Here is a 15,842-nt window from a genome sequence, read left to right on the forward strand (position 1 = left end):
CGCACACATTTGCCAAATAGCCAAGCATTTATATGTCATCATGTTCGCCATGCTAAGATGTGAGTGGTATCTTCGTCTTGTTGCCCAATTCCGGCTTGCAAATATATCGATTCGTCTTGCTTCCCCCTCTTCTTCAAGTCATCCGCGAACAAGGCCTTTATCTGCTTTACCGCACGACGGAGCAGCCCTCGGCTGGCTCTAGGATCTTCCACTGGCAAGTTATAGGCTTAGGGTTCTTGGCCTTGAGAATGCTAATGATCTTCTCAGCGATGACCTCGAAGTTGTCGGTGGCCAGAGCCAAGATAGTAGGTCCAGCGCCCGATAGGCACACGCCCAGGAAGCCGGGCTGGGTGGCGGGTGACATGCTCTGTACGATGTCGCCGAGACCGGGGATTAGGTTCTGGCGATACGGCTGATGAATCTTGTCCTGCATGGCCAGGTGGATAAGCTCTGGGTTAGGAGGCGACTGGCCAAGGGCGACAGGCAGCAAGGCTATCCGCTGCAAGTTGAAAGTCTGTAGGTAGAGCAAAGTTTGTAAGCTAAATAAACAGCAAAATTACGGAGGAGCAAGACCTATGCTAGAACTCAAATACATGAACTCACCACATCGGGGCGGCTGTAGTGCGGAGGCAGCACAGCACGGGCATCGTGAGTAGCCACAACAAAGTCGGGGATTATGGCAATAGCCTTGATGGCGGGGGCCCAGGGAAACTTGATGTAATGGCCAATGTTGTTAGGAGGGATCGGTGGTGTCTTTCTAGTGTTGACACCACCAGCAGGTTCAGGAAGAACCTCGCTCAGGGGAACCTCGATACGCTGGGCATCCTCGGGGTTAAGAGGCATCAAGTAGGTTCCGACAAAGCCACCGAACAGGGCAGCGCCGACGTTGTCGGGGTGGCGCTCTAGAGACAGAAAGCATTAGCATGTGGGACTAAACAGCGCAATAACGACGAAGACGCCCAGGCGACAGATCCGATGCCAGAAGCGAAGGGCACAGGACTTAGGACTTGATATTTTGGGGCTTTATTTTGAGGGGAGTTACCAATCATCAAGCAAAAGTCGAATAGTCTGTTTTTGTCCAGGTCCAGCTTGCCGGCCTCTTTGCCCAGCATGACACCAGCAACAACAGCAGCTCCAGAGCTGCCCAAGCCACGGCCGAGGGGAATGGGATTTTTGATGTGCACATGAGTGCCAGCCGGGAATTCCCACTGATTGTGGCAGCGCAGAACATAGAGGGCACAACGGGTAATAAGATTATCAGCAGGGTTCAGCGGAATAGGCTCGCCACCATCGGAGCCAGCGCCTTCATACGTTATACGGCAGTTGAGTGGGTAGTCGGCAGGCGACTGCTGCTGAGCAGCAGGGTCGATGGTTACGATCACCTCAAGATAAATAGATAGACTGAGGCCGATGACGTCGAAGCCGGGGCCGATGTTGGCTGAGGAACAGGGAGCACGGATGGTGAAGGACTCGGCCATGTTGGATGGACTAGATATGTTGCCGTATATCTGTTAAAGAGTTTGTGGTCTACGTGAAAATTCAACGGGTATGAAGGAAAGAGGAGGAAAATTGAAAAGAGAGAATATTCCTTGTTTGTCACGATGAATGGCCTTCTGCTTTGTTGAGCTCCTTACTAGTTTACTGGGATGGCAATTAAGGATAAGGTTTGGTCTATAGGGTTGACCTGATAGTGGGGTACGGCTCTCCGAAAACAGGCTGTTGAGCGAAGTTTTCTTTTGCTATGACTAAAACTTTTTGTCGTTTCTTTCGCACCTTGAGTACTGTCTATAACTTTGGCATATTATCCGCATAGAAAGGGCAGAGGAGGGGAGGAGGAGGAAACAACAACATGACGGGCCACACCCAGTAAGGCGCGATGATTGTGAAAGTGAAAATTATTCTTAGGGTTAACACGCCGTGTTATCGATAAGAAAAAATCCCTATGCAAAAAATGAGTTCACTCATCTTATCTATCATCAACAAAAAGAGAAACCCTGATCAGCTGCTTCGTTTTTTTATCAAGGGCAAGTAAATGGACTAACTAGATTTGGAAGTTTTCTTTAAACGTCGTCATACAGCAAGCAGCCACCACTCCTGCGGCTTGGCTAGCAGATGATCCAATGGATACGAGGAATAGACCAAGGGTTATGGCAAGGGTTAACATGTATTCTTAGCAGCATAGGCGTAAGGCAGAGATGAGATAAAACGGGACAAGACAGCGGCGCAATGATGGCGTCACCCAGGAGAAGAGCGGATGTAAGAGAAACAGAAATGTGATAGAAATGCGCAGTCTGCCGTCTCTTTTCCTGTCCTCTGTGCTCAGCACCAGCAGTGGACTACGGCAAACAAAACAAAACAAAACAAAACAAAACACGACAACAAGCGGAGCTGCAGCCAGAGCTGGGCTACGGCTGGAACTTGGCTAGCTACCTTCAGCTATACCCAAACAGGGCTCACGACACGACGGGTACATAAAAGCCCTGGATGAGGCAAAGGGACAAGAGAAGGTAGACAGATACTCCCCGAATGGAACCAAGGAACCAAGGAATTAGACTTCGATTTGCAAGGGGAACAAGCTAAATAGGCCCATCCACCCTACCAACTCACCTGCCCCATGCACAGCCCATACCGTGCATGTCCGTATCTGAAACAACAGGGCAAGAAATCACATGGCGTGAATGAGGTTTGACAGATATAGGGAGGGAGACAAAGGCGGGGAGAAGGAGTGATAGAGGGCTCTGTTGCTGTTGAAACAACATTTCAGAAAGAGAGATGTGTTATAAACAGTGTATACAAGACTGCAAGGTAGTCAAAGATGTGTGGTGTCGTAGTAGCTAACAACATGGTTGCATCCACAATATGGTAGCGGGTATAGGGCCTGTCTTGCCAGCAAGGGCTGATTCTTCATTTAGAGTCTCCTTATCTGTCTCTGTTTGGCCTGGAACGTGAAACACGTGAGAAAACAGAGGAAAAAGAAGGAGAAAGCGAAAACGCCTAGACAAAGAAAAAATTGATCCTGGTATAACCAGGGGAACCAAGAGAGGCGAGAGAAGGTTAACTGGGCTGGGGAAAGAGGAGGACAACTTCCACCAAGGGGGTTTAGCGCCTCTTTAGTGCATAATAGCGTCTGCAGAGCATACGTCGCGTAGGCTTATAGGGGCTAAGCCATGTTTTAGCTCAACAAAGAGCACAGTTGAAAGGGTTTTCAAGGGCAATAGGGTGCTGTAGCTTTGTAATTATAGGGGTTCAGCATCCTGTAGCCTGTGACTTAGAGGACAGCCATTTGTACCACAGTTCTTCGTTGGTTGGCCCTCCTTTATTCCTCTATTCCTTGCTTCACTTTCTCTCTCGGCTGCCCTATTCTGTAAGTTGTCTTTCATCTTGGCCTGTCATTCCAACCTTTTTTTCCCTCTTCCTATCCCTCGTCTACCTGTCTGTCTCTGCCCATATATCTCTTTGTTCGGCCTGTGCAGCAAGGCAGAGACAACGCGAAGACAGCGCTGGGCGCCATTTCTTTTTTTCTTCTGTTTCTTCTGTTTCTTCTATCTCTCTTCTTCTCTCTCCTTTCTTCATCTCTATCTGCTCCTTCTTTGACTGCCTCTCCTAGTCCTCTCGATCTCCTGTGCCAAATCCCTCTGGCTCTCTACAGCCAAGCTTTCAACCATGGCTTACAACCGTCTCAGTGAGTAGCCTATTGTCTTGACTTTGCTTCTGCAGATATCCGTATTGCTTTGCCCGTTGCTTTCTTTACTTTGTCCTGATATGTCCTGCCCTGTCTGTTCCTGTTGTATCTCCATCTTCCGGCTCCCATCTCCGCTGTTGTACTATCTTCCCCTAGCCTATATCCCCCCCCTCTCTCTCCTTTCCTTTTTCAAGTGAAGCTTAATTTACGTCAAACCTCAAACACGCCCCCCCCTCTTCCTTGTGATGCCTCACATTATACTACATGGCTCCAGCTTAATATAGGGAAAACTGCACACAAAAAGGCCCCCAGGACAGGGCCAATGCATGACTACACATCATGTATTGGTATACGGCTGATATAGATCTACGCGCTGCTATCAGAAGGACAAGGAGAAAGGAAGAGAATGAGCATCCTTTTCTCTTGTAGGCCAAACAGCCGCTTGTCTTTTACTCTCTTTATACTAGTACATGTCCTTCCCCCTTCATTTCCCTTCCAATCGCCTTGCCGTCTTGTCTTTCCTGCCGTCATAATAATCTTCTGCCTCTGTCCTTGTCCTTGTCGTCGTCCTCATCCCCGTCGCCCACTCTTAACTTGTTTCTGCTAGCCTCTTTGCTTGCTGCTCTAGTCCAATTCCTCGCCTGCTACCCTTCCCCATTCCAATTTGTTCTTATATCCTTCTTGGCTAGTGCTGCACGCCATCTGTTAATGGCCTCCGTATCTGGCGTCTCGTCTTGTCCTTGATATAGATTCGCTAGCTGTTGCTATTGTGCTATTGATATTCAACTGGTTTGACTCGACTCGTCTTGCTGTTCTCTTTTCTCTTTTGTTTCCTCTCTATCACATTCCCACTTGCTCTTATCTCTTACACACTGAGTCTCTCTTTATATCAGAGTTTTCTTTTGCTTTGCTATAAATCGCAGCTGCCTCTTGTGTCGTCTTGTTGTTACCCTTCCCGTCCCTCTCCTCATCCAGAACACGTTTCTGTTGGGTATCTTTATCTCAACCTTCTTTTTTTCCCTGCAAAAATTAACCTATTCTTCGCGTTTCGCTCTTCTCATCGCCCCCATTAGACGACAATCTCTATTCAGAGCCAATGGATAGCCGCGGCCCCCATCCGCGACAAACGCCTTCGCCTGGCCACCCCCATCAGCAGGGCTACCAGCTTGAAGAACACCCCTACGGCCAACAACATCACGACCCCTATGGAAATAATGATATCTACGCACAACAACAACATCACGACCCTTATGCACAACAGGAGCCGGCCCATATGCCCATGGGACACTATGGTTCGGGCGAATCCGTGCAAATGAACACGCCTGTAAGTATAATTGCTCTGGCTGTACCGCCTCATAGCTTCTATTTCGTAGCTTACATGGCCTTGAGTGAACAAACCCGTACTGACAAGCTTCTTTCTTTCCCCTCCAGCGTCCCATCGACCCCTTTGAGGACCAAAGTCAACACCCCGACTACTCAGTTAACCCTGAACAACACCATGACGCCTACTACAACCAGCCCTATGACTCTGCCCCAGCAGATCCCTACAACCAGTATGACGATCACCAACCCATGCTCAATGACGAACAACGTACAAACTACCAGGACATGCCTGCGCCAACTGCCACACCCGCGCCTAGTATGGGCGGTGGTGGCGGTGGTGGCGGTGGCCTCAAGCGCTGGAAGACTGTCAAACAGGTCCTGCTTTACCGCGGTAACCTCGTCCTCGATTGCCCTGTGCCGCCCAAACTGTTGCGCCAACTACCTCATGGTGAGCGCGACGAGTTCACTCACATGAGATACTCGGCTGCCACTTGCGACCCGTCCGACTTTTATGATGACAACTTCACCCTGCGCCAAAAGCTCTTTACTAAGCCGCGCCATACCGAGTTATTCATTGTCGTCACCATGTATAATGAAGACGAAATTCTCTTTGCTCGTACGATGATTGGCGTGTTCAAGAACGTAGAGTACATGTGTACGCGCAAAACCAGCAAGACCTGGGGTCCTGATGCCTGGAAGAAAATTGTTGTGTGTGTGGTTAGTGACGGGCGTGGTAAAATCAATCCCCGAACCCGCGCCGTGCTTGCAGGTCTTGGTGTCTACCAGGAGGGCATTGCAAAGCAGACTGTGAACAACAAGGATGTCACCGCTCACATCTACGAATACACCACACAAGTTGGCATACAGATCAAGAATGACGTCGTGCAGCTGGTCCCCAAGCAACAACCTGTTCAGATCTTGTTCTGCTTGAAGGAAAAGAACCAGAAGAAGATCAATTCTCATAGATGGTTCTTCCAAGCCTTTGGTCGTGTGCTGGAGCCCAACATTTGTGTGCTTCTTGATGCTGGTACCAGACCTGGTGGGCGGTCCATCTACGATCTATGGAAGGCCTTCGATCTGGAGCCCATGTGCGCCGGGGCCTGTGGTGAAATCAAGGCTATGTTGGGGAAGGGCGGCCGCAAGTTGCTCAACCCCCTGGTAGCCACTCAAAACTTCGAATATAAAATGTCCAACATTCTCGACAAACCACTTGAATCAGCGTTTGGATTCATTTCCGTGCTGCCAGGTGCATTTTCTGCCTACCGCTACGTGGCACTGCAAAACGACAAGAACGGCCACGGTCCCTTGGAAAAGTACTTTGATGGTGAGAAGCTTCATGGCGCGGGCGCGGGTATCTTTACAGCCAACATGTACCTCGCCGAAGATCGTATCCTATGCTTTGAACTGGTGACGAAACGCAACTGTCATTGGATCCTCCAGTACGTCAAATCCGCTACTGGCGAAACAGACGTGCCAGAGACGATTCAAGAATTGGTTCTACAGCGCCGCCGCTGGCTGAACGGTTCCTTCTTCGCTGCCATGTATTCAATTGCCCACTTTTATGACTTCTTCCGTTCCGACCACTCGTTTTTGCGCAAATTCATGTTCTTCGTGGAGTTTGTGTTCAACACCATCAACATGATCTTTTCATGGTTCGCCCTTGGTAACTTCTTTCTAGTCTTCAAGATTTTAACGACGTCGCTGGAGGCAGACAATCTGCTGGGCGATGTGGGACAGTACCTGGGCATTGTGTTTTTGTGGCTCTATGGCATCTCGTTGATGACATGTTTTGTGCTAGCCATGGGCAACCGGCCAGCCGGGTCGGGCATGTTTTATGGAGTTATGGTGTATTTCTGGGCCATCATCATGGTTTATCTCATGTTTGCCGCGATTTATATTTCGGTGCAGGCAATCCTGACAGACATCCGTGATTCCAATGGCTTCAGTCCACAGGACCTGATTAAGAACCCGGTGTTCTACAATCTGATCATCTCAGTCATGTCAACTTGGGGTTTGTGGTGGTTGGCATCGATCATTATGTTTGATCCGTGGCACATGATTACGTCTTTTGCGCAGTATATGCTTATGACGCCGACGTTTACTAATGTGCTAAATGTTTATGCGTTTTGCAACACTCATGATGTATCGTGGGGTACCAAGGGTGACGACAAGCCAGACCAGCTACCGTCGGTGAGCACCAAGGACGGGCAGGGTAAGACGGACCTGCCCGACGAGGGCGACCTGAACGCACAGTATGAACGCGAACTAGGAGTGTTTAACACCAAGTATGTGGAACAGAAGACGACCCCGACTCCAGCACAGCTTGATGAGAAACAGATGGACTACTACCGCGCAGTGCGCTCTATTACAGTCATGTGTTGGATGATCATGAACTTCGCGCTAGTAGCACTAGTACTATCAACAGCTGGTCTTGAAAAGATCAACCCTGATCCATCGGCAACGCAGGCCGATCAAGATGAGAAGGAAAACAAGCGTACGAACTTGTACATGAGTATCATCCTATGGAGTGTCGCGGGTTTGTCGGCGTTCAAGTTTATTGGCGCAATGTGGTTTTTGATTGTGCGGATGTTCCGTGGAGTATAGGTGGGAGAAGAAATAGGAAGAAGAAAACCCCTAGGCTCATTTTTCCTATCCTAATGACTTGTTAATTCTTTTCCGATTGAATCCGTATTATCTCGTCTGCTTTGTGTGCATGTTCATGGAGTTGTAATAGAAGGTCATGGTAATGACATGTCATGCGGGAAGAGGATATCAGGAGCGTCTGCATCTGTCATTAGGGTTCCGCCTAAATATGGGTTATAACGTAATACAGTATCAGTAGTAGATGTGAAATCTTTTAGGGCTTTCGACACCTTAGTACAGCAAGGTTTTAGCGAAGAAGGTACGGATCATGCTTCCGTAGGCCTTCAATTAACAGGGTTAGGACTTTTGCACCATCCAAGGACAAGTCAAAAGAAGGCTATTCTGTCTCTTGGTTATTTTTTTTTTCTTAATCTCAGTTTCATTTTCATTGCTGCGCGTATTTCTTTTTTTCTTCGGCGCCAACTAATTCGAAGAAGAAATAGGAACACGAACAACTTGGAAAAGCTAATTTTTCCTTCTTCCTTTCCCTTTGCCCCTATTTTCTTTTTTCTGACACGAATTTCTGTTCAAGAGTCGGGTTTCATCGCGTACGCGTTTGTCGGCAGAGGAGCATTTTTATCTCTCTCTTCCCCCATCATTTCTTTTCATCGGCATCGTCCATCACATCCCATAGAATCGAGCTGAACCGTTTGTCTCCCGTGTCATTCATTTATCATTTGGACTATCGCAACAAAACCTGCTTCTTTCTACCGACGACGAATATCGATATCGATATCGACAGCGATACAAGGCCTACCATCACGAGTTCTTGTGTAGTGTGCACTGGGTCTGGCTCTAGGACAGATTTGCGTCTTCCTCTGGGCTCGGATCAGTCGCAAGGCTGGCGCGAAATAAAACTTGTTTGCAACGCAGCCGCCAGATCAAATAGGCAACAGGATATACACTTGCTACGAGCCTTGTCTTCTCCCATTCTAAATGAGAACGCCAGATGATGATAGAAACAACTCCGACACCGTAAAAAAAGCACATCGTCACTTTTTCTTCTAGCTTCAGTTCCAACTCGAGCTTCGGATTACATTCACGCTACCTGGGTTAGCCTGAGGGTATGTATACATCGATGAATCTCCCACTTGTTCCCTTCCTTCCAACCAGACACCAAACACAGCCTTTCTCAGTATCAAAGCGAGAGGAAACCTACCATGATAAAACTAGCAGCACTATCGTATCTGTTCGTTGCCTAATTGTGATGTCCCCTATTCCGCCCCCCCGTTTTCCCTTCTAACCATCATCGGGCCTGTCTATTGCACTGGGTGACGACCACCACATGAACGGGAACAAGAAATGATTTTTGTCTTTCGCTCCTATCCTTCCTTTGAGTCTTACCAGGCGATCAGAAATGCCAGGTAGAGGAGGCTCTATTCTTCTTCCCCATTTGTCTTAAATTTTTTTTACACAAGGCCACAACAAAGCGCTGCAGATAACTACTCGCTGTATCAAGACAGTTATATTTGTATGCGACAAAACACAAAAGGACAAATTAATAGTCAGGTGGAAAAAACCACGAACACAAGAAAAAAAGGCAAAACCAAGGAACAGCTATGCTTCATGGCCGATTTAAATGGCCGCTTTGGAGACGGGGGGAGGGGGTTTGGTTGAGTTGGAGGTGGGGTGAGGGTCAGAGATGGGACAAACAGCGACAGACAGCCTTTGCTGTTTGCTTATTCCTCGTCTACTCTGTCTATCTCTTGGTCCCTCTGCCCTTTTCCTCCCTCTACTATTATTCCCTCTCTGCCGGCTCTCTGCAGCAGCAACCGCTAAATCTTCAAGCTAAAGCTTGCATTGCATGCTGATGGTGCTGCAGCAGCAGCTCAGCCTAGCTTTGTCTTTTCATTTTCTGGTTCTTTTTTTCCCATCCTCTGTAACCTGTCTGTTACGGTGCTTAACCCAGGCATGGACAACACGAACGCCCATAAGTTCTTTTATCTCTGTGTCGCTCGTCCACTGCCACACTGGATAGCCTTGGCACTTGATGCCCTAAGCAATCGCATAAGCAACGCCTAAACAGCATTAGAGCCACTGAAGCGCAGGGGGGAACTACAGGACATAAGGCACTACTAACATTGCACTACACTACACACTACACACTACACCTGCACCAACCTCACATCGCTGTAACTTCTCCAAGTATTTTGATGCTGATTTTTATTCAATTTTTTTTCTCGCTTTGCTACAGTTTCTACGTTTTTTTTTCCCCTTCGCATTTCTATTACGGCCTCTTTCATAAAAAAAGGTGAGAGTCGGCAGAGCTCCAAGCTCCATACAACAGTAATGGTGCTTTTCTCTCCTTTTTTATTCTTTTTTTAAATTTGGTTTATTTTTTTATTCTTTTTCAGGCCTATCTAACACCTAGTCTCCACTCTTAGAAGTACCTCTCCATACTAAACCCGGTGTCTAGGTACGCGCTCTTCCACTTTTTTCTCTTATTTTTTTTCCCCTTCACAATGCATTGTCTTGTCTTTTTGCTGTTATGCAGCTCGAATGCATGGTCCCACTTTTATATACAACTAACAAATCAGTTCAAGTTGATATTTTGTAACACGCACGCGCCTTTCGCGACTCTTCATTTAACGGCCGGTCGCCGAACAGAACGACTCGCTGTGGAGGCTGCATTGAGCCTCTTCACTCCGAGCTCTTTGCTTTAGGGCCTTTGCATCGACGTTGCTTGTTGTTTGTGTCCAAAAAACTGACAACCTGTGTCGATACTTGGCCACGGTAATCCTTCACTCCGTATCGCATCTACAGACAATCCATGATGCAGTGGGATAACAACACCGATCATCAGTCCGGCGCTACTGGCGAGGACTGGTTTAACCAACTCGGCTCCGATTTAAATACGTGGAATAACAACCCATTGAATTATGGCCTTGATGATGCTGCCAACACGGACCCGTCCACTTTCTTTGGCACCGAGGACATGGCCACGGGTTTTGCGGACATTTCTTCGTATGCCAACAGCCAGGATGTACTGACTCAGACATTTGATCCGTCCTTTTTTGGCCAGGACCCTAAGACTGGCCTGTCCAGCGCATTGAATAATGTAGCAGACCTGCACCAGGAAAGCTTTGCCACCCCTCAGCAGTCCCGACAACCACAGGGCCCTCCACCCCATTCACAGCCGCAGTTTGGATTTGGTGCTCGAACCGATCAGGCCTTTCACCAGGACATGCAAGCCTTTGCTGGCTCTAATGGCCCTGTTTCCGTGGCTCCTCCGGCTGCCCCTGCTTCTGCCTCCGCTATGTCATCATCCTCTACTGCGCCCACCTCGATAGTCCCACAGCCCCGAGCTCGACAGCCTGCCTCTACGACCCCCGTCCAGCATCAAGTCATGCAGCAAAAACCGCAGCAGCCCTCGCAACAGCAGCCTACTCACTCACATGGCTCATATGAAGGCGCATTCTCGAACGGCATGACATATTCACAACCCGTGCCCGCCCAACAGCAGGACTACTCTAGTGGTGGCTTCCCCGTATCGTCTGGTCCAGTCTCTGTGCCGCCGGCCGTCTCAGTTGGTGCGCAGAGGAATAGGGCTTTTGGCGCGCCGTCGCAGCAGGCTGGTTTCAATTCGATGGTCACTGAACAGCAGATGCAGCATATGATGCAGGCGCAGAATAATGCTGGATATCACATGATACAGCAACCAAAGAATTCGCCACAGATTCAGACACAAAATGCAACGCAAGCCCAATTTCAAGCGCAAGCTCAGTATCAGCAGGCACAGGAAGCCCAGTACCAAGCCCGGTTACAGAAGCAAGCGCAAATACAGCGCACACAGGCTGCGATGCAGCAGCAGCAACAGCAGCAGCAGCTTGCTGGTGTCCAACCTGGGCCCCAACCCGGCTTGCAATACATGCCTACTTCTGTTCAAGGTGGTGCTACTCCTGGGTCACAGCCCCAGTCACAACTGGGTACACCGACTATGCAGCAGCAACATCGCATACCTTCTCCCCAGGCTCAACAGCAACAGGCCCAGCAAGCACAGCAAGCCCAGCAGGCCCAGCAGCAGGCTCAACAGAAGGTAATGCACCAGTCTTCTGTACCGAACCCTGCACAAACTCAAGCACAGGCACAGGCACAAGCTCGGTTTCAATTCCAGCAGCAACAACAGCAGCAGCAGCAGCAGCAACAGATGTATTTACAACAACAACAACAACACCAGAAATCACAACAACAACCACAGCCACCTTCACAGCAAAAACAGCAGCAACAGCAACTACCCCCCCAGCAACAACACCTCTCCCAGATACCAAATCAACCGGCTCAAGTTCACCAACAGCCTGCTCGTCCTCCCGCCACAACTGGCCCCTTGCATATCGCCAAGTCTGCAGTCGGCCAGGTTGCCAACACTCGCTCGATTACCCCACAGGGCCTTAAGCGGTCTGCCGATGACTCGGCTGCTGGGTCTCCTGTACAGCCCGAGTCGGCTAGCAATACTGAGCCGGCCAAGAAGCGGACTAAGCGAGCCATGAAAAAGGAAGAGGCTATTGCTGCTGCGGCTGCTGCTACAACAGCGGCACAGGCAGTATCAGTGACGAACGGCCAAACAGGCTCGTCATTGGTAGGCTCATCCTCGTTGGAATCGGCTGTTGCCGGGTCTCAGGCAAATAGTATCGGCTCTGCCATGGCTGTAGCAGCGGCCCCTGTTTCTCGTGTGATGTCATCAGACCCCCCAACACCTGTCTCCACCACAGCCGACCTGTTGGCAGTGCCGAGACTCTCCAAGACGGAGATGGACCAGCTTACTCACCACATGAAGAAAAGCCGGGCGTCAAAACTTCGACCGAGCCCGATTGCTGGTGCCGATTTTATGGCATCCACCGGCACTATCAAACTTTCCAGTATGTCAAGTGTCTTTTTTTTTGTTGCTGCACTGAATTTTACTCTGCAGTGCTAATTACCATGTGTTTATTTATAGATCCCAAAAGCTTTGATAAGCTGAACCCCATGATCGCCATGCCTTCTCAGTCTGGTAGACCTGTTATTAAAGAACTGGGGCTGCTTGCTTGCGAGATCCAGGGTCGCTTCTCCTCCAAATTTCAGCCGTCCACAGATGCATGTGGAATTGATGAACGAAGGATGGAGAGCAGTGCCTTGCTAGACATATACGACCAAAGCATGGCTGCCCTGGGCAAGCGACGACCTAAGTACACTGAATATCCTCGTAAGTTGAATAAGTTTAATGGTGGTGGAAAGATTCGCATTGAGAATTTGCACGCCATAACGTGACTCTTTTAGTAGAAATGGGTATGGTGTAGGCCTGTGAGGACACTCGCTGACTAGATATATAGATGCATTTAAGGAGCAGCTTCGGGCTGACGAAACAGTTAAATCCAAAGCCGACCGCCATGCTCGTAAGCTAGCTGATGAAGAAAAGGGCGCGCCTATCCGTGCTGACGCACGGCCATCTGACGAAATTGAGGCAGCTGTGTGGGACTTGGTTGATTTAGTACACATCAAAGCTGATGCTGTTCGGACGACAGCGCTTCTCGGCAAGGCAGTGCAGCAAACAGGTGATTTTATTGCTGATGTTCGTGTCGAATTGAGCAAGTCACGCACGGCACTTGACAATGCCACAAAAGAGAAGAAACCTGAGTCAACTCTAGCCTCGTTACGACAGACCCTGGAAGTCAAAAAGGCCAAAATGCTACGTGTCTTGGAGACAGCCAACACAGTCGGTGATGAGGTTGTGCTAGAGAGCCTCGGAGGTCATGCTAAGTTTGTCATTAGCATGATTAACACGTTGATCTTTTGTGTTAAGGCTGGCGACTATACGGATAAGCTGCTCAAGACGGCATTGGACACGATGCTTAAGCTCAAGTTCGCTGCATCTGCGGCCAATGCTTTGGCCAACTTTGAGCCGGTTCGCAAACGGCTGAACGACAATGGTGATGTGCAATTGCGTGCCACTGTGAAGCAAATTGCTGATAAGATTGTTGATCTTGACGCGACTGCAAGGAAGTCTAAAGAGGCTACCGCTTTGACTAATACTCCAGCCGCTGTATCGACATCTTCTACTGTGGCTAAGAAGGCTGCCGATGATAAGACTGGGCCTGCCTCGGCTACTGCAGCTGGCTCCAAGGCCCGTGCTGGCAGTGCTCTACTTCCTGGCAAGTCCCGGGCCGCCGTGAAGCCAGCAGCAAAAGTAGATAGCTCTAGCAAGTCTGACCCCATCAAGGCACTAGAAGAGAAGAAGGTGACGTCGACGCAACTGAAGAAGCCCCTTAGCAGACCTGATACAGCCCGGTCTGATGTAGCTAAGACGGCTGCTTCGAATTCCAAGCCAGCTGCTTCATCTACGGCCAGTTCTGGTGGTGGGTTTGCGTCATTAATGCAGTCTATTAATGCATCTAAGGCTAAGTCGCCGCCTAAGGACAGCAATAAGGCCACTCCAGAACCATCAGAAACGCCCGAAGCACGGGAAAAGCGATTGCGCAAGGAAGCCCGGCGGAAACTACGCGTTCGATGGCGCAGCGACCACGAGCTTGTCCAGGTGCGAGAATTTAAGAAAGAAGACACCGACGACGATGGTGAGCAGAGCGCCAACTTGACCAAAGACGCCGGAGATGACAAGTCCGAAGGCATGGCGCTTCGACAGCGTCCTATCGTTGACGAGGATGACGAGGACGACCTACCTTACGTTCCGTGGATGGAGCCAACAGCTATCGAAATTGAATCAGTTATAGATGTGCGTTTCCGAGCAAAGACTTACGAGACCCGTGGAGGCAAACTACCTGTCGAGTCAGATGAGCGTGCTTTCCTGGCTGATCGCGAATCACGAGTGCTCATGGCATTTTACTCTGATGTTTCGGACATTCCACCAACGCCTAAAAGTCCACCGCCAGAGCCGGCGGTCGAAGGCTTTGAGCCGCGCATCGCGCATCTACCGCGCGAAGATAAGTACGATGAGATGCAGCGCCGGCTGCGTGAGACGCGTGAGCTGGGGCTCAAGGGTGCTTTGTACAATGCCCTGCGTCGTGTGGAGGTCGAGGAGGAAAGGCTTCGTGCGGCGGGTGTGGTCGTGAGCAACAACATCGGGATTCCACCGTCAGATATGGTGATGGTCCACGGAAATGTCCGACCAGTATTCTTAAACTCGGTCGGGTTTTTGGCCGATGAGACGCCAGCCAAGCTAGTTGCACTCTTGTCTGCGAACTTGGCCGTGCTGAATAAACCGCTTGGCCCGACACCGCACACAAAACGCCGTGCTGACCATGAGGACCCGGCAGTGCAAGCGGCAGCTGATGTTATCGAGGATCTGGCCGCGCTTTATGCTGGAAAGCCCGAGGCGGACGAACCGCCACAATGGATCGCTCAGAATGAGACGAGAGCACAGGAGTGGCGGGATGGTTATGCTCGTGATGCCGGGCTGCGTGCTAAGCGGACCGTAGTAGAGAAGATGCAGCTTGAGACTCCAGCTCCGGCTGTAGCTGCGGCTGCAGCTCAGTTCCATAACATGCCTCAAATTCCGGGCATGCCCAACGTCGACTCCAATAACCTTGCAGAAATGTACAACTTTTTCCTTCAGGCTCAGGCCCAAGGTCAAGGCGCATCCCGCACACAGCAGCAGCAGTTTCCTTCAGCCACAGCTACGCAAGATCAGCTCATGGCTGCAATGTCGATGCTTGGCCAGTTCGGTGCATCCGGCGCATTGCCCTCTGGACCTGCTAGTAGCTCAGCGAGCTACCAGCCTAATATGGGTGTCCAGGAGCAGAGTGAGGATCCATACCAGGCTCGTATACGTATGACACAAGAGGCCGAGGCCGCCGCGGCTAATCAATTGAATAATAATGGCGGAGGTGACTGGGACGACGAATACGACCCCACACGCGAAGACTGGGAGATGCGCGACGCCGACGCTGGATCAGGCGGAATGGGGCGAGACCGCGGGTTCCGCGATAATGGCTCGGGAGCCGCTGGGGGAGCAGGTAACTTGCCGACAGGCCCGGCTGCGTTGAAGCGCAAGAAGCCTGCCAAGGGCGCACTCCCTCCACACCGCCCGGCAAATAGGGCTCTAATTGGCACAAAGCCGTGTATGTTTTTTAAGCAGGGGATTTGTGCGCGGGGAGAGAAGTGTACGTTCCGGCACGATTTGTGAGGGGGCTAGGATGCAGGCGAGGAGAAGGAGGGGGATGAGGAAGGGCGGAAGGAAAAGCCTTTCTTCTGTCCCGCATGGAGC

General features: G+C 50.1%; 3 protein-coding genes across 3 annotated transcripts; 2 read left to right on the top strand and 1 right to left on the bottom strand.

The window, feature by feature from the left end:
- Window positions 1–166: 166 nt before the first annotated feature.
- HOO65_030403 (Homoserine kinase) lies at window positions 167–1,478 on the bottom strand (the record flags this gene model as incomplete). The annotated part of the gene is made up of 3 exons (XM_071002225.1): window positions 167–499; window positions 604–902; window positions 1,043–1,478. The coding sequence occupies 3 exons, from the start codon at window positions 1,476–1,478 to the stop codon at window positions 167–169; spliced, it is 1,068 nt and encodes a 355-aa protein (XP_070860082.1).
- Window positions 1,479–4,778: 3,300 nt separating this feature from the next.
- On the top strand, window positions 4,779–7,609 carry HOO65_030404 (chitin synthase I; the record flags this gene model as incomplete). Its single annotated transcript, XM_071001870.1, has 2 exons — window positions 4,779–5,006; window positions 5,114–7,609. 2 exons carry the CDS (start codon window positions 4,779–4,781, stop codon window positions 7,607–7,609), a joined length of 2,724 nt encoding a protein of 907 aa, XP_070860083.1.
- A 2,812-nt stretch (window positions 7,610–10,421) lies between these two features.
- On the top strand, window positions 10,422–15,761 carry HOO65_030405 (putative HD superfamily hydrolase; the record flags this gene model as incomplete). The annotated part of the gene is made up of 3 exons (XM_071001760.1): window positions 10,422–12,504; window positions 12,582–12,827; window positions 12,955–15,761. The coding sequence occupies 3 exons, from the start codon at window positions 10,422–10,424 to the stop codon at window positions 15,759–15,761; spliced, it is 5,136 nt and encodes a 1,711-aa protein (XP_070860084.1).
- Window positions 15,762–15,842: the final 81 nt, after the last annotated feature.

The sequence above is a fragment of the Ceratocystis lukuohia genome (genome assembly GCF_044167205.1).
Source record: "Ceratocystis lukuohia strain C4212 chromosome Unknown Supercontig3_pilon, whole genome shotgun sequence".
Lineage (NCBI taxonomy): Eukaryota > Fungi > Ascomycota > Sordariomycetes > Microascales > Ceratocystidaceae > Ceratocystis > Ceratocystis lukuohia.